This window comes from Haliotis rubra, unplaced genomic scaffold (assembly GCF_003918875.1).
Source record: "Haliotis rubra isolate DU_JTF1 unplaced genomic scaffold, ASM391887v1 Scf1296, whole genome shotgun sequence".
Taxonomy (NCBI): Eukaryota; Metazoa; Mollusca; class Gastropoda; order Lepetellida; family Haliotidae; genus Haliotis; species Haliotis rubra.
In genome coordinates, this window is record NW_025765221.1 from 200,016 (window position 1) to 226,369 (window position 26,354).

Sequence of the window (26,354 nt, forward strand, 5' to 3'; positions counted from 1 at the left end):
TCCATGAAAATGAAGTTGGACTTTTTGTAACTGTCAGATGATTTGTTCTTTCAAATTTGTGGAGGCCGGGGGTATTTGTCACCTTCTGATTACTCTTGCTTTCTTACTGGCTGGGTGGTGGCGTAGCCTAGTTATTAAAGCGTTCGCTCACCACGCATGGCATCGTCGACGAGCCATCTGGCACTTCAGTTATCATTTGATGTCGATTTTTTTATTTAAAAGCAATAACAGAAGATTGAGTTGGGTGAGTTAAAAGTTTCCGTCGCATCGACATTATTTCAGCCATATAGCGACGAGACCATGTCTGCACATGTACACAATCACCGAAGAAGCCAATATTTTGTCATTAAATTGATTGAATCTGAAATTGAGACTAAAATAATGAAGAAATAACACAACTTCGTATTTTAAGTGTTCTGTAATGTTCAAGTGCAATAGTGCGCTTGTGGTAATGCCTGTGCAAACCATTTTTCGCAAATACACTTATGCTACTAGCGCAGTCTTCTTTACCCCAGTTAAAGTCATCTCATCCCACGTTACAACACCTGCTTCAAGTCGATGTACAGCGAGTCAGTCAAGTGCACGGTGTTCGCCGATCCGGGACGGTGTCTGGAGGACAGCTCGAGACGGGATACAAGACAGAACGTGTTCACACTGGGATCTACGTTGATTCTGCTTCCACTCCTCCACAACCGTAAGTTATCTTCAGCCTGGTTTCTATAACAATATCACACCGGTAAAATCACTGTTGTTAAATAGAAGTGAATCAAACGTCGATGGGCCAGGTTATCCAGATGTTGGTTCATACATGGATCCAGATTGTAGGAGGCGCATGTGCTCAGTTTGAAGGAAACCAGTTATGTTGAGGCACAAAGGACTTATATCAAATGTTTTTCCTGGTACGTGTTCATAACACATCATCTACGAGGCTAACTGTTGACTAACAAGAGCGTGTGTTTGACTACTAATTATGTGATTGCATGACTATTTCTAAAGTGTATTTTCTCCCAGAGGTCGTTGCACATAAGTCATAGTCTGCGTGATGACCTCTGACGCTCAGACCTGTCTTTGACTATCGGTGGCAAACTATGCGTGCTTATTGCCACAATTCAGAAGCCGGTAGAGTGTCTTTGCTAAGTTGACACAGAAAATGTCTGTCAACAATATTTTTCTTGACCTTCCTCAGAGATAAAAGACTACGTCACCATCTTCTTGTCAATAAATATTACAGCTGGTTGAGTTTGTGGCATTTCACATTATGGGGATTCTGTGTTAGAACCAGACCCCAAGTGACCTATGATTGTGGTCTGCGCGACATTTTTAATGCGAGTGACATTGATTATTGGTCACTATATTGCCTTGTGTTACAGCGGTGTACAAGTAAGTATAATGTCAGTTCTTTGCCTTATTGAAATTTCGCATTGTTTTACGCGGCTCTCAACACTTTCCCACCCCAGTCAGGCCAATTTGTTAACAATCACGAACAAACAAACCACAAACAACGAGAGTTGAATCCGAGTCAACCTAGCCCACCTGAAGACAAGCAACAACTTGCTGAGGACGTGTTTTAACCAGAGTTTCATATCATAACCTCCCCTACCACCACACTCTACTCTCCCTCTGTGTATGATAGAACAAGCATAACCACACCCAAACTTCCATAAGTGCAATTAGTAATAATATTAATACACATACACAACAACACTGTATAGTAACACTGCATTAGTGCTATGCATAGTCACCGACTCCCATTTCTACCATCTAACGTGATGCATGAACAAACATTTTTTCAACTTAATATCCATGCTTCATAATCTGAATTACTCACTTGCTCTAATTGGCGATAACAATCCCATACGCATGTCAGCGATCGTAATTATGACATTAAGCGTCACTCAGTGCCCCGATTCAAAATGTAGATACCTTAACCATTACCAGCCTTTAAGAAGACAAAAATGTAATATTTAAAAAATGGAGAAATTATTTTCAAGTTCGGACGTGGTTGCTAGACTTAATAATTACGTGTGACTCATCAATTTTCCTTTCACCTCACCTAGCATTAGTTGTGTATGTACACGAATATAAAGTAAAGCATCAGGAACTGATTGTTTGCGTGACTGGGGATTTAAGCCAACCATAGCAGATTAATATATATTAATATACATGTATATTTATCATCACCTACGTAGCAGATATTAAGGAGATCATATGTCGATTAATGGTAATATTAGAAACTTAATAAGTCCAACGTAGGAGAAAGTATGTCGAGCGTAGGAGATAGTGAGACCAAATTTATTTTCACGCTTCCGTAAGCGTCATCTATGTTTAAATATATATTTGTAGAAGAATGTAGAAAATATAGAACAAATAAACACCATAAAGACCTGGAATTACATATGGACGACGTTCCCATAAAAGTTGTTAAAGAAGCTAAGTTCCTGGGTATAATTCTTTTTATTATCAAATAACATTTCGACCCCACATTAAATATTTAAAGAATAAATGCCTGAAGGCTCTTGAGTTGTTCAAAGTTATCCCTATTTCAAAGTGGGGAGGTATCAGAAAACCCTCCTACAACAATACAGATTACTGATCCGCTCTGAAGTAGATTATGGCTCAATCGTCTATGGTGGAGATTGTAAAATTAACTCAAAATTATTGGACACAATCCACCATCAAGGCCTGAGGTTTTGCCTCGGTGCCTTCCGGGCTTCTCCCATTAGCCTGTAAGTAGAGGCTGATGAGCCGTCCCTAAAACAACGGCGCATACAACTGTCCTGGTGGCTTTACTTTGGTTGCTGGCAATCTATAGCGTATTTTTATATTGTGGTGTGGAATAATAAGTATTTTAATATGGTCTCACATTAGTTTTAGATTAAATCTGTGATATGTTATACTGCCTTTTGATGACAGTTTTTAAAACTCACTCAATGTTATGTCATCAGGTCCGCAGAATCCAGCCACTTCAGTATCTTCCACTTCCTGTGTATGGCAGTTTGCAGTTTTTGCGTGATAGACTACTCATACATGCTGCTCGTTTACAATAGTTCAAGTTTATCACAGGATCAATACTTTTAATTGTGCTGTCAGTCGGTCGCTAGCTCATATGGCATATGCGTGGGTTGTTTGGAATGTGTTTTCTCAACACAGGCAGCGACCTTCCATGCATGTAGTTTATCGAGCAGTGTTGACACAAAATACAGGATTGAACATGTTAAAGATATCAGTAGTCTAGTCAATGTCGGGTTTGATCTTTCTTCGTCGTATATATACTGTTGCTGTAATAAACCCAGTTATGTCAACAGAGATATATGCTGGTATAAGAGCTGCCAAGGAAGAAAGAATATTTCGACATCTTGCACTAATTCCACACAGAGGCATATATTACCGTGTAACCTAATATCGTCAGTGCTTGTTACGTGGAATGTACTCATCAAGCCCTTTGATATCGCTCGACGACTTTCTTTCCTACTTGGTCACACATCACATGAATCTATGGACACAGTGTCTGTCTCGTGAGCGGAAGATCGATAGTTAGTTCCGCTCCCTGCAGCCCGCCACATCTTACCACATGATGACGTAACTGACACTCACTAATTTCATACAATAAAAGGTAACCACATTTCATCTGATATCAGTTAAGTAGTTACAGGCCCAACCTGTTGGTGTGCTATCTAGATATGAATCATAGCTCATGAAAAGGCAACATTGTGAACGAAACGACCATTAGGATGAGTGCGTTATTTATAAATTCTTTTCAAGTGCAGTGATGTGAAAAGTGATGGTTAGATTGAAACCGGTTCAAATGAGAAGACTCACTGGTGACTGGGTAAGCAGTTGCAGAAAAAGACGTAACATTCGCCAACAGAAGACGAAGCGGCTGTTATTACATATGCTTTGAATTAAATATAATGTGTCAGCGAGTGAGTTAAGTTTTGTCTGCTTGATGCTGACAGCTGAAGGAATGTACATCCAGCTAGGGTCCACGCAGAAAGCAAATGTACTGTATGTCCCCATGGGCCCTAGTATGGGGATCTACCTTCAGTTGTTGGCAATCTATAGTCCATTTTTATATTGTACCGTTAAAGTTAGAAATAATATTTTATTGTTATATGCTAGCTTTAAGTATACATTGCAGACAGGTAGGTATATCATTTTGTTTTTATTTCATGTACACATTTACAAATTTACATAGTCACGATGTGGCTGAAATACTGCCGATGTGACTTTAAATTTTAACTCACTAGCTTTATCAGCTTGTCGGGAAGATGAAACGCTTGAATGGTTAAACTAAAACTTAAAGGTCGTTTAATTTACATTCATTCGCAAATGCAGAAATACTATATCGTTTCTTATGAAATAAACACTATCAGAAAACTGTCATTGAAATACACAATTTCTAGAGATAATAGTCATTCAAGTCTGGTTGTCATAATGGAATCAGTGAAGCCCATTTCTGGTGTCCCCCGCCGTGATATTGCTGGAATACTGCTAAAAACGGCGTAAAACCATACTCAGCAAGCCAGCCAGCATAATGGAATCACTATTCACTGTCACTGACTGTTTTCATAACAAAACGAAAATAGTGCTATATATGTTATCGCCGGATTGAATGGGGGAGCAAAATTGACTCGGCAGATCTGAGGATAACCATCAGTATGCTGATGTAGTTGTGAGTAAAGTGGACGCATAGGGCACATGCATGCTTGTGAGTAAAGTGGACGCTTAGGGCACATGCATGCTTGTGAGTAAAGTGGACGCTTGGGGCACATGCAAGCTTGTGAGTAAAGTGGACGCTTGGGGCACATGCATGCGTGTGAGTAAAGTGGACGCATAGGGCACATGCATGCTTGTGGACTATTACTTTGGTACAAGAGCACTGGTACACTGGTACAAGAGCAGTAGGTCACGCATTCTTTATTTATATATGGAGTTAAAATTCGGTAGCAATTGTCTTTCAATGGGGTACATGGCCACGATCGTGTTGGTGAAAATATTGACAATAAAATGACATGGCAGGTTTTGATCAGGTAGGAGCTGGTCGAGAGAACCAGTGCGATTGTTTTACGGGAAACAGATGGAATCATGGAAGGTTGTGATGTTGTGATGTTTCATTATACGTCTCATGTGGGGATTATGATGACCTTGGGAGATTGGTTGGTTTGTTGGTTGTTTATCGCCGCACTCAGCAATATTCCAGCTATATGGCGCCGGTCTGTAAATAATCGAATCTGGATCAGACAATCCAGTGATCAGCAGCATGAATATCGGTCTACGCAATTGGGATACGGCGATATGTGTCAACCAAGTAGGCGAGACTGACCACCCGATCCCGTTAGTCTCCTTTTGGTTGCTGAAGACTAATTCTAGACCAATTCTACTAAAGTGCAAACGTTTGTTTGGTGATATTGTGTGCGAAATTACCGAATATCTACCATAGTATTGCAGCGAGTCGTGTAGTACACGAGTTCACTTTAACCGCCCGATCAGCATACCGTCAGAGGTGTCTCACCTGGGTAGCTGTTCCACAAAGTTGATTTTGTTGTGATGATCGTAATTAAACCACATTGCATTGTTGATCCCAGACGACATATACAATTGCTTTGTTGTGACGCGACTTTCTGTTGGGTTTGTCGTAGCTTAATCATATATCCGATGGAGGCTCTTGGTCGCCATGCACACGACACATGCTCTTCAATGAACCACTCCTGTGACCTACATCAGAATATTACCTGCATGTGATATGTACCTTGAGGATAATGCGGATGTATATCCGCCGAATATATATATATATATTGTCGATAGTACCTAGTGTTATGCATGCTTGTTCGTATTGTCGATAGTAGCTAGTGTTATTCATGCTTGTTCGTATTGTCGATAGTAGCTAGTGTTATGCATGCTTGTTCGTATTGTCGATAGTAGCTAGTGTTATTCATGCTTGTTCGTATTGTCGATAGTAGCTAGTGTTCCTTGTTCGTATTGTCGATGCTTGTTCGTATTGTCGATAGTAGCTAGTGTTATTCATGCTTGTTCGTATTGTCGATAGTACCTAGTGTTATGCATGCTTGTTCGTATTGTCGTGGTATTGTTCTTGTTATTCTCATATGTCTCCTTGTCAGCGATCAGCCTTCGTAAAGATGACCAGCCATCTCACCCGTCGGGCGACAGAAGACGACTTTGATGGCGTTATGGGTATCGGTGATGTCTACTTCGGGTTGGACTACCTAAGGCACGTTTACTTCACGATTATGGACGACCCCAATGCTAGATGCTATGTCTACGTCATCGGGGAGGAGATTGTAAGTAATTTGATGTTATAATTGAACAACTGCATTGAACTTCTTTGAGAGGCATTTTAGAAGTTGTAAAGATGAAGGAAAACCATGTTCTATGGATAGTCAACTTCTTTGTGGCAATGAGTGTGACGTTTCGGTGTAGGTACTAATACCGTTATCATCGTTGCTTCTAGACCCTACGCCGAAACGTCGCACTCATTGCAATAAAGAAGTTGACTATCCATAGAACTTGGCTTTCCTTCAACTGCATTGAATATTAGAGATCGTGTTACACATGGTTAAGAATTCCCGGCTCGTGTCAGGGGATCGAACACGCAGGAAAATAACCTGTCTCGATTGTCAGCCAAAACATTCCATTGGACGATAAAGCCGTGAAATATTATATGAATTGAATATTGAAAATCAGTCTGTTTACAAGGTGGTTGCGAAATGGTAAGCATGTCCAGTCATGCCAGTAGCAGGGCGACAAGGATAAGCACATACTGCCATGCCCATAGCACACGCCACTCACACAGTTTGACAAGGATAAGCAAACCCTGCCATACCAGTATGGTAAGCTCTAAGAAACGATTTGTTATTTTTAATAGAGTCTGCTTATAAGAACAACTATTATGAAATATTTGTGGGTCTGAATGGTGCTGGAAAACAGTTTAATTGTCTCAGCCCAGATGTTTCTCTTGTTCTTAGCAATCGTGAAAGCAGTGGAATCATCTAACAAGGCTGATAGTATGGCAGTACGAGCTTGTGTAGATACCGATGTACTACGAGCATACACACCATCTGATTTTCCCAGCTGCCCGTTCACTTGTGATGAATATTAAACATCCAATAATGAAACATATCATGAAACACTTTGCATTGTGATGGCTCAGCGATAGAAATCGACCCAATGCAAAACGCACATTAATTTTTCAAACTGCAGGTGACGTGTATTGAATTCTATCTGGTCCGTATACGAACTGGCAAGCAGGCAAGCAGCGATGTAAGCAGGCAGCGATGTAAGCAGGCAGCGATGTAGTTTCATATATAGCTTAGGTTTCAGTGTATTATCAAAAACACGGTTGTACGTGTAATAATAACAAGTATGACAAGCCAAATATACAGACATTTGTTCCTATTTGAAGATGTTTATCTGCAAAATGAATGAAAAATAAAGTACAAATGGAGCACACATGAATGATTCATTTCAGGAACTGGGTCAATCTGGTCTGGACCAAACGTTTTATACTTGAGTTTGTTGCCCGTTTATCCTCTTGCGTATGATATATGGGAGATAGATCCAGACCTGTTACAGCCTTCAGCGGGGAGACATCAGAACGTTGTTCAAATTAAGGACAAGGCTGTGGTCAAGTGAGTGAGTGTAGTTTTACGCCGCTTTTAGCAATATTCCAGCAATATCACGGAGGGGACGCCAGAAATGAGCTTCACATTGTACCCATGTGGGGAATTGAACACGGGTCTTCGGTGTGACGAGGGAACGCTTAACCACAGGCTATCCCTCCGCCCATGTGGGCCAAGGCAGTTGGTTGTTGAAACGTTAACCATATAAATATATAACAACGTTTGGTATGCAAACACTGCTATTATCTTTGAGTTTCCATGCTGATGTCGTACAAAACCTCTAAGTGGTACTTGCTATTTCCCATTTTCAGGGCAGAGAATTCCCCAGCTGATCAAAGTTTCAATTTTTACATTGTTTTGTAGTGAAAGAGTGAGTATGGTTTTACGCCGCTTTTAGCAATATTCCAGTAATATCACGGCGGGGGACACAAGAAATGGGCTTCACAAATTGTACCCATGCGGGGAATTGAACCCGGGTTTTCGGCGTGACGAGCGAACGCTTCATCCACTAGGCCACCCCACAGCCCCACATTGTTTGGTAGCTGAATTGTATTATCCTCGTTTCATATCATGAAACTCTGTATAAATTACAAGCAAATAGTGTCAGTGAAATTGTTATTGGTTCTTAGTTTGAATACGATTGTCTGGTTTTGTTTTCCTTTCTTTTACATGCCTTTCCTTATGCATTGATTAGGGGGATCTTTGATTTTGATACAATAATAATAACAATAATAATAGTCCATTTATGAGGCGCCTTGCCATGCGTAATGCATGCTTAAGGTGCACACAGTAAGGAACACAGAACAATGGTAGGAATCATTTGGAATAGGCGAGTCTGTAGAAGTAGGTCTTGAGATAAGAACGAAAGGAACTTGACAAAGTCTAATTTCAATGGGTAGGCTATTCCAGGCAGTAGCAGCGGAAAAAGAGAATGTTCTATGACCAAATCGTTTGGTGCGGACCCGAGGGACAACAAGAAATCGTTTGTTCTCTGATCTGAGAGATTTAGTGGGCTGGTAGATATCGAGGAGGCTGGAAAGATAGTTTGGCGCCATTCCAGAGAGACACTTAAACGCAAGACAACATAGTTTATAGGTTATCCTGTGCTCAATTGGGAGCCAGTGCAGCGATCGCAAAACTGGAGATATGTGATCAGATTTTGGAGTCATTGGCACAATTCTAGCAGCAATGTTTTGGACACGTTGTAGTCTGGAGATCTGATATTTTGCAGCACCGGCCAGGAGACTATTACAATAGTCCAGTCTACTCATCACCAGAGACAGGACAAGGATGACAGCAGAGTCCTTGCTTAAGTATTGGCGTATGTTCCCAACATTTCTCAGATGAAAGAAGCAGGTTTTGATTAGATTGGTGACATGGTGATCGAGTGAAACCTCTGGACAGAGAATCACACCAAGATTCTTAACAGTGTCAGATATTGGGATCTGGGAAGAACCTCATTCAAAACTGGGCACTGAGCATTGAGATCGACGTGTAGGTGTTCCGATCAGAAGGCATTCGCTCTTGTCATCATTCAGCTTCAAATAGTTGTTAAACATCTATGTCTTGACATCCTCACAGCAATCTGACATATGCTGGAGTATGATCTTAGCTTCCCGAGGATGAGGTTAGAATGAGTTGTGAAGCTGTATGTCATCAGCATATTGATGATGCAGGACATTGTGGTCATCGATGATTGTTCCAAGAGCCTTCACATACAAAGTGAAAAGTAGAAGTCCTAACACAGAGCGCTGCGGAACTCCACACTTGAGCATGACTGCCTTTGAGTAGGATCCATCAATGAGATAGGATTGAAACCACATTAAGGCGGTCTCAACAATACCAAACTTGATCCTCAGAGTATTGAGCAGTTTGCAGTGATCAACAGTATCGAAAGCGGCACTTAAATCAAGAAGCGCTAAAAGCGCAACCCTGTTGTTGTCAATGTTCATCCGCAGAGCATTGAGAATCTTGAGGAGAGCTGTTTCGGTGCAGTGGTGAGCACGGTAGGCAGATTGGTGATGATCATGCAGGTTGTTCTCTGAGAGATACTCAGAGAGTCTTTGGCTGACTGCTCTTTCAACTACTTTTGATAGGTATGAAAGATTGGATACGGGACGATAATTTTTCAGCTGATGTGAGTCCAGTGTTGATTTCTTTAGCAGAGGTTTCACAATTGCTGATTTGAAGGCGAAAGGAACAGTTCCAGAGCAGAGACTACCGTTAATGACTAACTTTATCACTGGTAGAAGAATGTCAATGAATTCGAGGACAACTCGAGTTGGTATTGGGTCAAGAGCACAAGATGTTGGTTTAGACTTTCTGATAATTTTGAGTATGTCAGAGTCAGTGTAATCATCAAAGTCTGTGAGTCTACAGGATACTGTGGGAGTGAGATCCTCCCTGACGTTCCCTTATTCAGTCTCAATTTGCATCATCGGAGCCCGGATGTTGTCGACCTTGTCTGTAAAGAAAGTGAGGAACTGGTCACATAGTGTATTGTATCCTCATGACTTGGGAGAGGATTGTCTGTAGGCTTGCTCACTAAACTGAAGAGCGTTTTATACATGCTTCTTGTATCCTGCATGCTGTTCTTGATCTTGTCATTCAGATACCTTTGTTTTGCTCGTTTGATAGCAAGATTTACCTTGTTACTGGCTGAACGATATATCTGCCGATGAACCTCCAATTTTGATTTGCGCCAAGCACTCTCTGCAAATCTCCTGTCAGCTTTTGCCTTGCTAATCTCGGGAGTCGTGGTCCAAGTCGATGATCTTTGAGTCACCCACTTTGTCTTCTCTGGTGCGTGCTTGTTCAGGAGTTGCAGCAGAGTACCGTTGTACAGATCAACTAGTTCAATTGGATCTGTGGGCGGATCGAGAAAAAGAGGGGATGTCATAACATCTGTACGAAATGCTTCCCTTTCCATTTTCTTGACGTTCCTACATCTAACAGACATCTTTGGTACTGGTGGACGATCAACATTTAACTCCACCGTGACGAGTGAATGGTCTGATATCTGCAGATCGGTGACACTGACGCATTTCACACAGTTAACATCATCCTTTTTTATAACCCAATCAAGGATGTGACCTCGCTTGTGTGTGGTCTCATTTACAAGTTGGACACAATTTTGAAAATTGAGGAGTTTCGACATTTTGATCATCTCTTGGTCAGATGGATTGCCATAGTGGATGTTGAAATCACCAAGTACAATCATTCGTCAGCGTTCCACACACACTCCTTCCAGCAATGTAGAAAATTCATCATAGAAATTAGTAAACGACAAGTTGTTTCTTCTCGATGGAGGTGGCCTGTATATTGCAACTATCTTTGTTGTCATGCTTCCGGCAGTCAATAAAAAGTTTAAAGATTCAAATGACGTGTATTGTGTGTTTAAATCTGTAGGTTTTAGTTATATTTTCAGTGTTGATCTAAATATAACAGCAAGCCCCCCACCTCTGGTCTCACGTGGCAAATGTGAACATTTGTATCAAGGGAGCGTCATTGATGCTATTTTCGATTCATCACCAGAGTGTTTCAGCCACGTTTCAGTTAACACAAATACATCCACGTTGGAATCAACAATCAGCTCAGCAATATCTTCACACTTATATCCAGCAGATTGAACATTTAGTAAACACATGTTTAATTGTTTAGATTTGTTTGGAGTTGGTTGGTCAGCACACTGTGTGCTGACACTGATTGGTCTTTGTTTTCTCCTGTCAGATCTGCTCCCTCTTCTATTGTGTTTCCTCCTCCAAGTGCTTCTTCTGTGATTGACTGTTGAGTAAGTCCATGACTTGCTTGATGACACCGATGTAACAGATCTATTGTTAAAGTGTCCTATCTCCAGCAACTTGTCCCTGGTGTGTGTAACAATGGAATCAGGTCGCATACTGAAGCTTGGGTTAATCACCATTTCACAAAGGCCGCTATTGTCTCTGTCCAGATAGTTAAATATACTACACACCAGAACTAACACAAAAATGCACACAAAAGTCACATTTTGAAATGAAATTTGAAAAACATTTTACATGAGCTGATATAATAGATATCTGGATTTGCTCACAACAGGAAAAAGTGGGGCTCGTCCGAAATCTAAATCTATTTTATGTTTGGTCGGGTTGATATTTGAAATCGAAATATACTTAAGTGACAGTAATGTACTGTGATGTGTGATATTATAATTAGTGCTTTTAAATGTATGGTACATTTCAGTTACAATGAAGATCACAATGTTATTCAAGTGATGGCGAATTGTGCGCCACTTACAGAGAAACATTCTGTATGATTGAAAAAATCCGAACTTCAAAGGCTTTAAATTGGGACTTCAGAGGTGGAAGGAGAGAGGACAAGTGTTACCAAAAGAAGGAAAGAACAGAACACGATTAAGAGAATGGGAAATTCAGACAGAAATAAAACTTTTAGAATAGGAATTTCAAAGCATATCCATACATGGTTGGCATCTCATTGACTACTAAATACAGGATAGGGATTCTGAAGGTTGTTGTTTTTAGAATGATATAATTACCGGTGTATACCATGTGTATACCATGTGTATATTAAAACGCAGTCTTCGCTATGGTGAACGTTACAGAAGAAGTATTGGGTGATGACCAAGTTCTTTGTTTTTACGACCTTTGGTATCTGATTCTCTGGAATTCAATGTTTTCGTAAGAATAAGCCAATCGCAAAATAATTGAAATATTATATCACCCTTCAACTCAAAGAAATATGCAATGCACATTAGATTTGACAACGCAATTCGAGACGTTTTAAGAACATTAGCTGGAAAACAGTGACTGAAACACAATTGTCGTAAATTCCAAAACACTCTGATCAAATACAGTCACCATAAAATAAATATTTCTTCGGGTATTTGTCATTTAAGTCACGTTGAAACAGGTATGTGTACTTTCTTTAGCCCCAACGTTTTCTTATTTTACTTTCCAAACATGTTATTTAACATTTACTGGTAAATGATATACCGTTTTCTGATTCTTCTTTTTCCAAAGGTTGGGTTCACCAGCATTATCCTGCTTGACGATGGCATCACGTTCTTCGTGCGAGCAAGCAGGATCAAGAGCGGGTTCCGTGGGAAGGGCTTGTATGGAAAACTACTGCATTACGCGTGTGAAGATCACAAGAACATAGAATCTATCAAATATGAAGCCATGGTTACCCATGGTGTCACTTACGAATCCAAGAAACTACATCTTCAAAGCACCCACACACAGCTCGTTCAAAAGGTAACAAAATCCATGTTGTTTGCTAACGTTGTAAATTTTCCCATTCTGTCTCAGTGGTGTAAGGAGTTGTCACCTAGAAACGAAAACAATAAATTCTTGCTGTATAAAATAAATGAAAAGTTTGGTCGTTAAGTGTTTAAAGTGGCTTAAGCAGTCATAACGGGAAGCAGTTTCACTATCAAAACATAAATCAGCAGTAGTCTTAAACGTTCGGACAGCAGATCCTGTTTTTACAAAGGCGACAACTTGGTTTAGATGCAGCCCCGGGACTGAAAGGAATGGAAGGCAGTTACAGTCAGTTGTGATACCTATACATTTTGCTCTCAGCAGATTATAATTCTATAGAAAATGCGTCGCTTTTATTCACGCATAGCCCACGTTTGAATTTGCTGGACTACACAAATCTGACCATTTCATGTATATATTCCTATCCCATATGTATACATTTACAAAATACAGTCCAGTATAGTTTGATCAATGCCTTGTTTTATCATTTCTTTTGTTTTCAGTCGGTCCTGAATTATCATTTGAAAATGGAACGATTGAAAGTCCCTCAGCAGCCCCTGGATACAATTCTTGAGACGTTTAGCTCAGCGGAAATTACGTCTTTGTTTGATGACAAAAATACATGTGAAGGTTTATTCCCTGGTGGACGCGTGATCATAGACTGGGTTCCTGTACGCCTTCTGGCTTCAAACATGAGGTACATCCTGACCTCTGGTGTCAAACCTCTAGCGTCCAGGAACAATACCTCCAGAGTGTCACTTCTCACCATCGGGACGCCAGTGCCTTGCCAGTTAGGACTCAGATATTGCTTAGACGTTTTCGGAACTGATTGCACGCTGCTTCGAGAACACGTCTTAAGCCATATTGAGTACATCAAAACCGTCACAGATAAGAACACAGTGATAGTACTAATGGTGGTTGTCAACCCACTTCTAGCCAATGTTCTGGACAAACTGTTGTCAAATATGGATATTCCAACGTACGACTTCAATCCCAAGAGTATCACTGTATTTGAAGATAGCTTCAAGTGACTTTTCAAAACCAGACGGTGATTAGGGCGATGTGATGTTGGTGTTGATTATAATTCCACGTATCTGAAATAATTAGCATGGCATTCCATCTGAGATAACTCTATTCTGATTGACCAGTGCATTCGTACCTCCTATGTTACAGTATAGGAGGTACGAATGCTACGAGAAAAGCTACGAGATCTTAAGCTTACGAGAGTTTTGTGAAACGGGCCCCTGATGGTAATTAATCCAGTTATAATGATCAGTGGTCTGTAAACTTTATTATTATAAATCATTATGCCGTAACCTCGGAGGAAATTCAAATCGGAATGAAACGTTGACGCTTGCACAACCACTTATAAGCACATGTGCACACTTCTTCCCCTTTCAGGCCTTTGGTGTAGCCTAGTGGTTAATTGGTTAACGACACTCCGCAAAGCCGGGTTGCCCACATCAATGTAATGTGTAAAGCCCATATGTTTTGTTCCCCGACGTGATATTGCTGGAATATTGGTAAAAGCGGCGTACAGCCATACTCACGCAATAGGCGGATCCAGCTGTGTGTGGGTCTGTCTGTGTATGTGTGTCTGTCTGTGTATGTGTGTTTGAAAACGGGTGAAAATGAACTGTGCACCCGCCATCCCCCACCCCGTTCTCAGAAAGCTGTATCCGCCACTGCACTCTCTCACTCTTCCCTCTTCAAATCGCCAGTGGAAACATTCTCCAGTAATATACTCCAAATATCAATGTATCCGCCTACCACGATGATGCCATTAACTTAGTGTGACTAAATATTGCTTTCCTGTATTTATTGACACCACTTACGATGACATCGATCTTTTATATGTTTTACGTTTGGCGTATAAAATTGCGTCAAGTAAATTTTATCTATGTTTGCCTCGTGTGTTTTTATGGGCATAACTATGCCCCTTAATTGAGACTTAACACTGGTCTTAATCCGGAATTCGGTACTTGTCTCGTACTTTAGGGCTGATCTCCAAACTACCATTTCCTTCAATCAAGTGCACGAACGTGTTATCTGTATTTTAAATTAAAAGAACCTCGAGTCGGTATTAACTAATTCTCTACAATATATGTACGACATATTTGGTCAGGATTCATTCAAAAAAACGAAAATACAGAAAAATAACTTCTATCGTCACTGAAGTCACACCAGAATGGTCAACGAAAAACCTGATGCGGTTGAAATAATAAAGATTGCTTTGTTTATATTTATAATGTGCTTTTCGGAAGGAATATTTCAACGTGTCACACGTTGTGTCGCACGCCTGACAAGTGGAGACTGCAATAAAAAACACCATAAGTTGTAAACTCAATGTAAGCACACCGTGTGGCATGGCTCTACAGCCATTCCGTCTTTGCACTTGTCATATATTTTCGGTCAGAAATTTCATTGAGGCGGGCGCAGCAGTAGGGCACTGTCACTGTAAATGTTTTGAACATATATATGGTGATGATAATTAAGTAAAAACAGACAAAAAAAGAAATGCCCCGAGTGAGGATCGAACTCACGACCTTCAGATTGCTCTGACATTGGAAGCTTGACTGATTATGAGACTGACGCGCTACCTACTGCGCTACCGAGACAGAGTTTGAGGTATACATTCTCCGGCTGTCACAAGTCACACGCTGTCACAAGTCACACACATGTTGAGACTGTGCAATAAAAAGCACCATTCGTTGGTTTCACATTCATTTTCGACTCGCTGTGGGCATGCGCAGAGCGTGTAAAAATATCCACGGACAACTTCCGCTTTGGTCGTATGCTTTACCGATAGTATAAATACACTCTAAAGAAAGCAAAAATCAAAACAAATATATGGTTTTATGTCGAATTTAACTGATCTCAAATCATTTATGAATGGAAGGGACCAGGAATAGTTAAATAAATAGCTTAACGTTTGTTAACAAGCTTATTATAAACACATCTCACAACCACCCGTCCACCGTCCTTCCTACACATCTCCTTCTCAAAACTTAAAAAACACATATCTGATGCAATTGCCACCAAAATAGGACATCAATTATTAAAAAGCATAGGCAAATGGATGTATGTACTCAACTATGAACAGTTGTCACACGTAAATAATCTTTAGACAGCTTTTATTTGTGGTGTGTTTCCATTATCAGTAATACGACCAAAGCGGAAGTTGACCAGTGGATATTTTTACATACTCTACGCATGCGCACACCGAGTCGAAAATTAATGTAAAAACAACGAATAAGTTGGATTCGACTTGGTTATGGAAGGTACAATGTGTGTGACGACTGTACTTGAAAAAGGAAGTGAAACATACATTTTTGTCAAAGCACCCAGTTGTAAGCACACCGTGTGGCATGGCTCTACAGCCATTCCGTCTTTGCACTCGTCATATATTTTCGGTCAGAAATTTCATTGAGGCGGGCGCAGCAGTAGAGCATGTCACTGTAAATGTTTTGAACATATATATGGTGATGATAATTAAGGAAAAACAGACAAAAAAAGAAATGCCCCGGGTGAGGATCGAACTCACGACCTTCAGATTGCTCTGACATTGGAAGCTTGACTGATTATGAGACTGACGCGCTACCTACTGCGCTACCGAGACAGAGTTTGAGGTATACATTCTCCGGCTGTCACAAGTCACATCGCTGTCACAAGTCACACACATGTGGAGACTGTGCAATAAAAGCAGCATAAGTTGGGATTCGGACTTGGTTATGGAAGGTACAATGGTTTTATGTCGTGATCTCTCGAAACACAAGTTCATAACATAACCTCTGATAGATCTAATGACGACTGTACTTGAAAAGGAAGTGAAACATACATTTTTTGTCAAAGCACCCAGTTGTAAGCACACCGTGTGGCATGGCTCTACAGCCATTCCGTCTTTGCACTTGTCATATATTTTCGGTCAGAAATTTCATTGAGGCGGGCGCAGCAGTAGAGCATGTCACTGTAAATGGTTTTGAACATATATATGGTGATGATAATTAAGGAAAAACAGACAAAAAAAGAAATGCCCCGGGTGAGGATCGAACTCACGACCTTCAGATTGCTCTGACATTGGAAGCTTGACTGATTATGAGACTGACGCGCTACCTACTGCGCTACCGAGGCTTGAGATACGGGACAGAGTTTGAGGTATACATTCTCCGGCTGTCACAAGTCACACACATGTGGAGACTGTGCAATAAAAACAGCATAAGTTGGATTCGACTTGGTTATGGAAGGTACAATGTGTGTGCCTCGAAACACAAGTTCATAACATAACCTTGATAGATCTAATGACGACTGTACTTGGAAAAGGAAGTGAAACATACATTTTTGTCAAAGCACCCAGTTGTAAGCACACCGTGTGGCATGGCTCTACAGCCATTCCGTCTTTGCACTCGTCATATATTTTCGGTCAGAAATTTCATTGAGGCGGGCGCAGCAGTAGAGCATGTCACTGTAAATGTTTTGAACATATATATGGTGATGATAATTAAGGAAAAACAGACAAAAAAGAAATGCCCCGGGTGAGGATCGAACTCACGACCTTCAGATTGCTCTGACATTGGAAGCTTGACTGATTATGAGACTGACGCGCTACCTACTGCGCTACCGAGGCTTGAGATACGGGACAGAGTTTGAGGTATACATTCTCCGGCTGTCACAAGTCACACACATGTGGAGACTGTGCAATGAAAAACAGCATAAGTTGGATTCGACTTGGTTATGGAAGGTACAATGTGTGTGCCTCGAAACACAAGTTCATAACATAACCTTGATAGATCTAATGACGACTGTACTTGAAAAGGAAGTGAAACATACATTTTGTCAAAGCACCCAGTTGTAAGCACACCGTGTGGCATGGCTCTACAGCCATTCCGTCTTTGCACTCGTCATATATTTTCGGTCAGAAATTTCATTGAGGCGGGCGCAGCAGTAGAGCATGTCACTGTAAATGTTTTGAACATATATATGGTGATGATAATTAAGGAAAAACAGACAAAAAAAGAAATGCCCCGGGTGAGGATCGAACTCACGACCTTCAGATTGCTCTGACATTGGAAGCTTGACTGATTATGAGACTGACGCGCTACCTACTGCGCTACCGAGGCTTGAGATACGGGACAGAGTTTGAGGTATACATTCTCCGGCTGTCACAAGTCACACACATGTGGAGACTGTGCAATAAAAAACAGCATAAGTTGGATTCGACTTGGTTATGGAAGGTACAATGTGTGTGCCTCGAAACACAAGTTCATAACATAACCTTGATAGATCTAATGACGACTGTACTTGAAAAAGGAAGTGAAACATACATTTTTGTCAAAGCACCCAGTTGTAAGCACACCGTGTGGCATGGCTCTACAGCCATTCCGTCTTTGCACTCGTCATATATTTTCGGTCAGAAATTTCATTGAGGCGGGCGCAGCAGTAGAGCATGTCACTGTAAATGTTTTGAACATATATATGGTGATGATAATTAAGGAAAAACAGACAAAAAGAAATGCCCGGGTGAGGATCGAACTCACGACCTTCAGATTGCTCTGACATTGGAAGCTTGACTGATTATGAGACTGACGCGCTACCTACTGCGCTACCGAGGCTTGAGATACGGGACAGAGTTTGAGGTATACATTCTCCGGCTGTCACAAGTCACACACATGTGGAGACTGTGCAATAAAAACAGCATAAGTTGGATTCGACTTGGTTATGGAAGGTACAATGTGTGTGCCTCGAAACACAAGTTCATAACATAACCTTGATAGATCTAATGACGACTGTACTTGAAAAGGAAGTGAAACATACATTTTGTCAAAGCACCCAGTTGTAAGCACACCGTGTGGCATGGCTCTACAGCCATTCCGTCTTTGCACTCGTCATATATTTTCGGTCAGAAATTTCATTGAGGCGGGCGCAGCAGTAGAGCATGTCACTGTAAATGTTTTGAACATATATATGGTGATGATAATTAAGGAAAAACAGACAAAAAGAAATGCCCCGGGTGAGGATCGAACTCACGACCTTCAGATTGCTCTGACATTGGAAGCTTGACTGATTATGAGACTGACGCGCTACCTACTGCGCTACCGAGGCTTGAGATACGGGACAGAGTTTGAGGTATACATTCTCCGGCTGTCACAAGTCACACACATGTGGAGACTGTGCAATAAAAAACAGCATAAGTTGATTCGACTTGGTTATGGAAGGTACAATGTGTGTGCCTCGAAACACAAGTTCATAACATAACCTTGATAGATCTAATGACGACTGTACTTGAAAAAGGAAGTGAAACATACATTTTGTCAAAGCACCCAGTTGTGTTAACACCGTGTGGCATGGCTCTACAGCCATTCCGTCTTTGCACTCGTCATATATTTTCGGTCAGAAATTTCATTGAGGCGGGCGCAGCAGTAGAGCATGTCACTGTAAATGTTTTGAACATATATATGGTGATGATAATTAAGGAAAAAACAGACAAAAAAGAAATGCCCCGGGTGAGGATCGAACTCACGACCTTCAGATTGCTCTGACATTGGAAGCTTGACTGATTATGAGACTGACGCGCTACCTACTGCGCTACCGAGGCTTGAGATACGGGACAGAGTTTGAGGTATACATTCTCCGGCTGTCACAAGTCACACACATGTGGAGACTGTGCAATAAAAAACAGCATAAGTTGGATTCGACTTGGTTATGGAAGGTACAATGTGTGTGCCTCGAAACACAAGTTCATAACATAACCTTGATAGATCTAATGACGACTGTAATTTGAAAAGGAAGTGAAACATACATTTTGTCAAAGCACCCAGTTGTAAGCACACCGTGTGGCATGGCTCTACAGCCATTCCGTCTTTGCACTCGTCATATATTTTCGGTCAGAAATTTCATTGAGGCGGGCGCAGCAGTAGAGCATGTCACTGTAAATGTTTTTGAACATATATATGGTGATGATAATTAAGGAAAACAGACAAAAAAGAAATGCCCTGGGTGAGGATCGAACTCACGACCTTCAGATTGCTCTGACATTGGAAGCTTGACTGATTATGAGACTGACGCGCTACCTACTGCGCTACCGAGGCTTGAGATACGGGACAGAGTTTGAGGTATACATTCTCCGGTTGTCACAAGTCACACACATGTGGAGACTGTGCAATAAAACAGCATAAGTTGGATCTCGACTTGGTTATGGAAGGTACAATGTGTGCCTCGAAACACAAGTTCATAACATAACCTTGATAGATCTAATGACGACTGTACTTGAAAAGGAAGTGAAACATACATTTTTGTCAAAGCACCCAGTTGTAAGCACACCGTGTGGCATGGCTCTACAGCCATTCCGTCTTTGCACTTGTCATATATTTTCGGTCAGAAATTTCATTGAGGCGGGCGCAGCAGTAGAGCATGTCACTGTAAATGTTTTGAACATATATATGGTGATGATAATTAAGGAAAAACAGACAAAAAAAGAAATGCCCGGGTGAGGATCGAACTCACGACCTTCAGATTGCTCTGACATTGGAAGCTTGACTGATTATGAGACTGACGCGCTACCTACTGCGCTACCGAGGCTTGAGATACGGGACAGAGTTTGAGGTATACATTCTCCGGCTGTCACAAGTCACACACATGTGGAGACTGTGCAATAAAAAGCAGCATAAGTTGGATTCGACTTGGTTATGGAAGGTACAATGTGTGTGCCTCGAAACACAAGTTCATAACATAACCTTGATAGATCTAACGACGACTGTACTTGGAAAAGGAAGTGAAACATACATTTTTGTCAAAGCACCCAGTTGTGTTAAGCACACCGTGTGGCATGGCTCTACAGCCATTCCGTCTTTGCACTCGTCATATATTTTCGGTCAGAAATTTCATTGAGGCGGGCGCAGCAGTAGAGCATGTCACTGTAAATGTTTTGAACATATATATGGTGATGATAATTAAGGAAAAACAGACAAAAAAAAGAAATGCCCCGGGTGAGGATCGAACTCACGACCTTCAGATTGCTCTGACATTGGAAGCTTGACTGATTATGAGACTGACGCGCTACCTACTGCGCTACCGAGGCTTGAGATACGGGACAGAGTTTGAGGTATACATTCTCCGGCTGTCACAAGTCACACACATGTGGAGACTGTGCAATAAAACAGCATAAGTTGATTCGACTTGGTTATGGAAGGTACAATGTGTGTGCCTCGAAACACAAGTTCATAACATAACCTTGATAGATCTAATGACGACTGTACTTGAAAAGGAAGTGAAACATACATTTTTGTCAAAGCACCCAGTTGTAAGCACACCGTGTGGCATGGCTCTACAGCCATTCCGTCTTTGCACTTGTCATATATTTTCGGTCAGAAATTTCATTGAGGCGGGCGCAGCAGTAGAGCATGTCACTGTAAATGTTTTGAACATATATATGGTGATGATAATTAAGGAAAAACAGACAAAAAGAAATGCCCCGGGTGAGGATCGAACTCACGACCTTCAGATTGCTCTGACATTGGAAGCTTGACTGATTATGAGACTGACGCGCTACCTACTGCGCTACCGAGGCTTGAGATACGGGACAGAGTTTGAGGTATACATTCTCCGGCTGTCACAAGTCACACACATGTGGAGACTGTGCAATAAAAACAGCATAAGTTGGATTCGACTTGGTTATGGAAGGTACAATGTGTGCCCTCGAAACACAAGTTCATAACATAACCTTGATAGATCTAATGACGACTGTACTTGAAAAAGGAAGTGAAACATACATTTTGTCAAAGCACCCAGTTGTAAGCACACCGTGTGGCATGGCTCTACAGCCATTCCGTCTTTGCACTCGTCATATATTTTCGGTCAGAAATTTCATTGAGGCGGGCGCAGCAGTAGAGCATGTCACTGTAAATGTTTTGAACATATATATGGTGATGATAATTAAGGAAAAACACACAAAAAAAGAAATGCCCCGGGTGAGGATCGAACTCACAACCTTCAGATTGCTCTGACATTGGAAGCTTGACTGATTATGAGACTGACGCGCTACCTACTGCGCTACCGAGGCTTGAGATACGGACAGAGTTTGAGGTATACATTCTCCGGCTGTCACAAGTCACACACATGTGGAGACTGTGCAATGAAAAACAGCATAAGTTGGATTCGACTTGGTTATGGAAGGTACAATGTGTGTGCCTCGAAACACAAGTTCATAACATAACCTTGATAGATCTAACGACGACTGTACTTGGAAAAGGAAGTGAAACATACATTTTTGTCAAAGCACCCAGTTGTAAGCACACCGTGTGGCATGGCTCTACAGCCATTCCGTCTTTGCACTTGTCATATATTTTCGGTCAGAAATTTCATTGAGGCGGGCGCAGCAGTAGAGCATGTCACTGTAAATGTTTTGAACATATATATGGTGATGATAATTAAGGAAAACAGACAAAAAAAGAAATGCCCCGGGTGAGGATCGAACTCACGACCTTCAGATTGCTCTGACATTGGAAGCTTGACTGATTATGAGACTGACGCGCTACCTACTGCGCTACCGAGGCTTGAGATACGGGACAGAGTTTGAGGTATACATTCTCCGGCTGTCACAAGTCACACACATGTGGAGACTGTGCAATAAAAACAGCATAAGTTGATTCGACTTGGTTATGGAAGGTACAATGTGTGTGCCTCGAAACACAAGTTCATAACATAACCTTGATAGATCTAATGACGACTGTACTTGAAAAAAAGGAAGTGAAACATACATTTTGTCAAAGCACCCAGTTGTAAGCACACCGTGTGGCATGGCTCTACAGCCATTCCGTCTTTGCACTCGTCATATATTTTCGGTCAGAAATTTCATTGAGGCGGGCGCAGCAGTAGAGCATGTCACTGTAAATGTTTTGAACATATATATGGTGATGATAATTAAGGAAAACAGACAAAAAGAAATGCCCCGGGTGAGGATCGAACTCACGACCTTCAGATTGCTCTGACATTGGAAGCTTGACTGATTATGAGACTGACGCGCTACCTACTGCGCTACCGAGGCTTGAGATACGGGACAGAGTTTGAGGTATACATTCTCCGGCTGTCACAAGTCACACACATGTGGAGACTGTGCAATAAAAAACAGCATAAGTTGGATTCGACTTGGTTATGGAAGGTACAATGTGTGTGCCTCGAAACACAAGTTCATAACATAACCTTGATAGATCTAATGACGACTGTACTTGAAAAAGGAAGTGAAATATACATTTTTGTCAAAGCACCCAGTTGTAAGCACACCGTGTGGCATGGCTCTACAGCCATTCCGTCTTTGCACTCGTCATATATTTTCGGTCAGAAATTTCATTGAGGCGGGCGCAGCAGTAGAGCATGTCACTGTAAATGTTTTGAACATATATATGGTGATGATAATTAAGGAAAAACAGACAAAAAAAAGAAATGCCCCGGGTGAGGATCGAACTCACGACCTTCAGATTGCTCTGACATTGGAAGCTTGACTGATTATGAGACTGACGCGCTACCTACTGCGCTACCGAGGCTTGAGATACGGGACAGAGTTTGAGGTATACATTCTCCGGCTGTCACAAGTCACAACACATGTGGAGACTGTGCAATAAAAACAGCATAAGTTGATTCGACTTGGTTATGGAAGGTACAATGTGTGTGCCTCGAAACACAAGTTCATAACATAACCTTGATAGATCTAATGACGACTGTACTTGAAAAGGAAGTGAAACATACATTTTGTCAAAGCACCCAGTTGTGTTAACACCGTGTGGCATGGCTCTACAGCCATTCCGTCTTTGCACTCGTCATATATTTTCGGTCAGAAATTTCATTGAGGCGGGCGCAGCAGTAGAGCATGTCACTGTAAATGTTTTGAACATATATATGGTGATGATAATTAAGGAAAAAACAGACAAAAAGAAATGCCCCGGGTGAGGATCGAACTCACGACCTTCAGATTGCTCTGACATTGGAAGCTTGACTGATTATGAGACTGACGCGCTACCTACTGCGCTACCGAGGCTTGAGATACGGGACAGAGTTTGAGGTATACATTCTCCGGCTGTCACAAGTCACACACATGTGGAGACTGTGCAATAAAAACAGCATAAGTTGGATTCGACTTGGTTATGGAAGGTACAATGTGTGTGCCTCGAAACACAAGTTCATAACATAACCTTGATAGATCTAATGACGACTGTAATTTGAAAAGGAAGTGAAACATACATTTTGTCAAAGCACCCAGTTGTAAGCACACCGTGTGGCATGGCTCTACAGCCATTCCGTCTTTGCACTTGTCATATATTTTCGGTCAGAAATTTCATTGAGGCGGGCGCAGCAGTAGAGCATGTCACTGTAAATGTTTTGAACATATATATGGTGATGATAATTAAGGAAAACAGACAAAAAAGAAATGCCCCGGGTGAGGATCGAACTCACGACCTTCAGATTGCTCTGACATTGGAAGCTTGACTGATTATGAGACTGACGCGCTACCTACTGCGCTACCGAGGCTTGAGATACGGGACAGAGTTTGAGGTATACATTCTCCGGCTGTCACAAGTCACACACATGTGGAGACTGTGCAATAAAAAACAGCATAAGTTGATCTCGACTTGGTTATGGAAGGTACAATGTGTGTGCCTCGAAACACAAGTTCATAACATAACCTTGATAGATCTAATGACGACTGTACTTGAAAAAGGAAGTGAAACATACATTTTTGTCAAAGCACCCAGTTGTAAGCACACCGTGTGGCATGGCTCTACAGCCATTCCGTCTTTGCACTCGTCATATATTTTCGGTCAGAAATTTCATTGAGGCGGGCGCAGCAGTAGAGCATGTCACTGTAAATGTTTTGAACATATATATGGTGATGATAATTAAGGAAAAAACAGACAAAAAGAAATGCCCCGGGTGAGGATCGAACTCACGACCTTCAGATTGCTCTGACATTGGAAGCTTGACTGATTATGAGACTGACGCGCTACCTACTGCGCTACCGAGGCTTGAGATACGGGACAGAGTTTGAGGTATACATTCTCCGGCTGTCACAAGTCACACACATGTGGAGACTGTGCAATGTAAAAACAGCATAAGTTGGATCTGACTTGGTTATGGAAGGTACAATGTGTGTGCCCTCGAAACACAAGTTCATAACATAACTTTGATAGATCTAATGACGACTGTATTTGAAAAGGAAGTGAAACATACATTTTGTCAAAGCACCCAGTTGTAAGTTATCACCGTGTGGCATGGCTCTACAGCCATTCCGTCTTTGCACTCATCATATATTTTCGGTCAGAAATTTTCATTGAGGCGGGCGCAGCAGTAGAGCATGTCACTGTAAATGTTTTGAACATATATATGGTGATGATAATTAAGGAAAACAGACAAAAAGAAATGCCCCGGGTGAGGATCGAACTCACGACCTTCAGATTGCTCTGACATTGGAAGCTTGACTGATTATGAGACTGACGCGCTACCTACTGCGCTACCGAGGCTTGAGATACGGGACAGAGTTTGAGGTATACATTCTCCGGCTGTCACAAGTCACACACATGTGGAGACTGTGCAATAAAACAGCATAAGTTGATTCGACTTGGTTATGGAAGGTACAATGTGTGCCTCGAAACACAAGTTCATAACATAACCTTGATAGATCTAATGACGACTGTACTTTTGAAAAGGAAGTGAAACATACATTTTGTCAAAGCACTCCAGTTGTGGAAGCACACCGTGTGGCATGGCTCTACAGCCATTCCGTCTTTGCACTTGGTCATATATATTTTCGGTCAGAAATTTCATTGAGGCGGGCGCAGCAGTAGAGCATGTCACTGTAAATGTTTTGAACATATATATGGTGATGATAATTAAGGAAAAAACAGACCAAAAAAAGAAATGCCCCGGGTGAGGATCGAACTCACGACCTTCAGATTGCTCTGACATTGGAAGCTTGACTGATTATGAGACTGACGCGCTACCTACTGCGCTACCGAGGCTTGAGATACGGGACAGAGTTTGAGGTATACATTCTCCGGCTGTCACAAGTCACACACATGTGGAGACTGTGCAATAAAAACAGCATAAGTTGGATTCCTGACTTGGTTATGGCGGAAGGTACAATGTGTGTGCCTCGAAACACAAGTTCATAACATAACCTTGATAGATCTAATGACGACTGTAATTTGAAAAGGAAGTGAAACATACATTTTGTCAGCACCCAGTTGTAAGCACACCGTGTGGCATGGCTCTACAGCCATTCCGTCTTTGCACTTGTCATATATTTTCGGTCAGAAATTTCATTGAGGCGGGCGCAGCAGTAGAGCATGTCACTGTAAATGTTTTGAACATATATATGGTGATGATAATTAAGGAAAACAGACAAAAAGAAATGCCCCGGGTGAGGATCGAACTCACGACCTTCAGATTGCTCTGACATTGGAAGCTTGACTGA

The 26,354-nt window shown here is 41.5% G+C and overlaps 1 protein-coding gene and 19 non-coding genes across 20 annotated transcripts; 1 reads left to right on the plus strand and 19 right to left on the minus strand.

Moving 5' to 3' along the window:
• Nucleotides 1-596: 596 nt before the first annotated feature.
• Nucleotides 597-14,040, plus strand: LOC124267018 (probable N-acetyltransferase 16). The gene is made up of 4 exons (XM_046701863.1): nucleotides 597-694; nucleotides 6,120-6,299; nucleotides 12,656-12,889; nucleotides 13,399-14,040. The coding sequence occupies exons 2-4, from the start codon at nucleotides 6,138-6,140 to the stop codon at nucleotides 13,924-13,926; spliced, it is 924 nt and encodes a 307-aa protein (XP_046557819.1). The 5' UTR covers nucleotides 597-694; nucleotides 6,120-6,137; the 3' UTR covers nucleotides 13,927-14,040.
• A 1,373-nt stretch (nucleotides 14,041-15,413) lies between these two features.
• Trnam-cau lies at nucleotides 15,414-15,513 on the minus strand. The gene is made up of 2 exons: nucleotides 15,477-15,513; nucleotides 15,414-15,449 (listed from the first exon to the last, which is right to left on the minus strand). It is a non-coding gene; the product is annotated as a tRNA-Met (tRNA).
• Nucleotides 15,514-16,414: 901 nt separating this feature from the next.
• Nucleotides 16,415-16,514, minus strand: Trnam-cau. Its single transcript has 2 exons — nucleotides 16,478-16,514; nucleotides 16,415-16,450 (listed from the first exon to the last, which is right to left on the minus strand). It is a non-coding gene; the product is annotated as a tRNA-Met (tRNA).
• Nucleotides 16,515-16,926: 412 nt separating this feature from the next.
• Nucleotides 16,927-17,026, minus strand: Trnam-cau. Its single transcript has 2 exons — nucleotides 16,990-17,026; nucleotides 16,927-16,962 (listed from the first exon to the last, which is right to left on the minus strand). It is a non-coding gene; the product is annotated as a tRNA-Met (tRNA).
• A 393-nt stretch (nucleotides 17,027-17,419) lies between these two features.
• Trnam-cau lies at nucleotides 17,420-17,519 on the minus strand. The gene is made up of 2 exons: nucleotides 17,483-17,519; nucleotides 17,420-17,455 (listed from the first exon to the last, which is right to left on the minus strand). It is a non-coding gene; the product is annotated as a tRNA-Met (tRNA).
• Nucleotides 17,520-17,912: 393 nt separating this feature from the next.
• Nucleotides 17,913-18,012, minus strand: Trnam-cau. Its single transcript has 2 exons — nucleotides 17,976-18,012; nucleotides 17,913-17,948 (listed from the first exon to the last, which is right to left on the minus strand). It is a non-coding gene; the product is annotated as a tRNA-Met (tRNA).
• An 882-nt stretch (nucleotides 18,013-18,894) lies between these two features.
• Nucleotides 18,895-18,994, minus strand: Trnam-cau. The gene is made up of 2 exons: nucleotides 18,958-18,994; nucleotides 18,895-18,930 (listed from the first exon to the last, which is right to left on the minus strand). It is a non-coding gene; the product is annotated as a tRNA-Met (tRNA).
• A 393-nt stretch (nucleotides 18,995-19,387) lies between these two features.
• Trnam-cau lies at nucleotides 19,388-19,487 on the minus strand. Its single transcript has 2 exons — nucleotides 19,451-19,487; nucleotides 19,388-19,423 (listed from the first exon to the last, which is right to left on the minus strand). It is a non-coding gene; the product is annotated as a tRNA-Met (tRNA).
• Nucleotides 19,488-19,880: 393 nt separating this feature from the next.
• On the minus strand, nucleotides 19,881-19,980 carry Trnam-cau. The gene is made up of 2 exons: nucleotides 19,944-19,980; nucleotides 19,881-19,916 (listed from the first exon to the last, which is right to left on the minus strand). It is a non-coding gene; the product is annotated as a tRNA-Met (tRNA).
• An 889-nt stretch (nucleotides 19,981-20,869) lies between these two features.
• Nucleotides 20,870-20,969, minus strand: Trnam-cau. The gene is made up of 2 exons: nucleotides 20,933-20,969; nucleotides 20,870-20,905 (listed from the first exon to the last, which is right to left on the minus strand). It is a non-coding gene; the product is annotated as a tRNA-Met (tRNA).
• Nucleotides 20,970-21,358: 389 nt separating this feature from the next.
• On the minus strand, nucleotides 21,359-21,458 carry Trnam-cau. Its single transcript has 2 exons — nucleotides 21,422-21,458; nucleotides 21,359-21,394 (listed from the first exon to the last, which is right to left on the minus strand). It is a non-coding gene; the product is annotated as a tRNA-Met (tRNA).
• A 392-nt stretch (nucleotides 21,459-21,850) lies between these two features.
• Trnam-cau lies at nucleotides 21,851-21,950 on the minus strand. The gene is made up of 2 exons: nucleotides 21,914-21,950; nucleotides 21,851-21,886 (listed from the first exon to the last, which is right to left on the minus strand). It is a non-coding gene; the product is annotated as a tRNA-Met (tRNA).
• Nucleotides 21,951-22,343: 393 nt separating this feature from the next.
• Trnam-cau lies at nucleotides 22,344-22,443 on the minus strand. Its single transcript has 2 exons — nucleotides 22,407-22,443; nucleotides 22,344-22,379 (listed from the first exon to the last, which is right to left on the minus strand). It is a non-coding gene; the product is annotated as a tRNA-Met (tRNA).
• Nucleotides 22,444-22,834: 391 nt separating this feature from the next.
• On the minus strand, nucleotides 22,835-22,934 carry Trnam-cau. Its single transcript has 2 exons — nucleotides 22,898-22,934; nucleotides 22,835-22,870 (listed from the first exon to the last, which is right to left on the minus strand). It is a non-coding gene; the product is annotated as a tRNA-Met (tRNA).
• A 396-nt stretch (nucleotides 22,935-23,330) lies between these two features.
• Trnam-cau lies at nucleotides 23,331-23,430 on the minus strand. Its single transcript has 2 exons — nucleotides 23,394-23,430; nucleotides 23,331-23,366 (listed from the first exon to the last, which is right to left on the minus strand). It is a non-coding gene; the product is annotated as a tRNA-Met (tRNA).
• A 391-nt stretch (nucleotides 23,431-23,821) lies between these two features.
• Nucleotides 23,822-23,921, minus strand: Trnam-cau. Its single transcript has 2 exons — nucleotides 23,885-23,921; nucleotides 23,822-23,857 (listed from the first exon to the last, which is right to left on the minus strand). It is a non-coding gene; the product is annotated as a tRNA-Met (tRNA).
• Nucleotides 23,922-24,312: 391 nt separating this feature from the next.
• Nucleotides 24,313-24,412, minus strand: Trnam-cau. The gene is made up of 2 exons: nucleotides 24,376-24,412; nucleotides 24,313-24,348 (listed from the first exon to the last, which is right to left on the minus strand). It is a non-coding gene; the product is annotated as a tRNA-Met (tRNA).
• Nucleotides 24,413-24,806: 394 nt separating this feature from the next.
• Trnam-cau lies at nucleotides 24,807-24,906 on the minus strand. The gene is made up of 2 exons: nucleotides 24,870-24,906; nucleotides 24,807-24,842 (listed from the first exon to the last, which is right to left on the minus strand). It is a non-coding gene; the product is annotated as a tRNA-Met (tRNA).
• Nucleotides 24,907-25,301: 395 nt separating this feature from the next.
• Nucleotides 25,302-25,401, minus strand: Trnam-cau. Its single transcript has 2 exons — nucleotides 25,365-25,401; nucleotides 25,302-25,337 (listed from the first exon to the last, which is right to left on the minus strand). It is a non-coding gene; the product is annotated as a tRNA-Met (tRNA).
• Nucleotides 25,402-25,799: 398 nt separating this feature from the next.
• Trnam-cau lies at nucleotides 25,800-25,899 on the minus strand. The gene is made up of 2 exons: nucleotides 25,863-25,899; nucleotides 25,800-25,835 (listed from the first exon to the last, which is right to left on the minus strand). It is a non-coding gene; the product is annotated as a tRNA-Met (tRNA).
• Nucleotides 25,900-26,354: the final 455 nt, after the last annotated feature.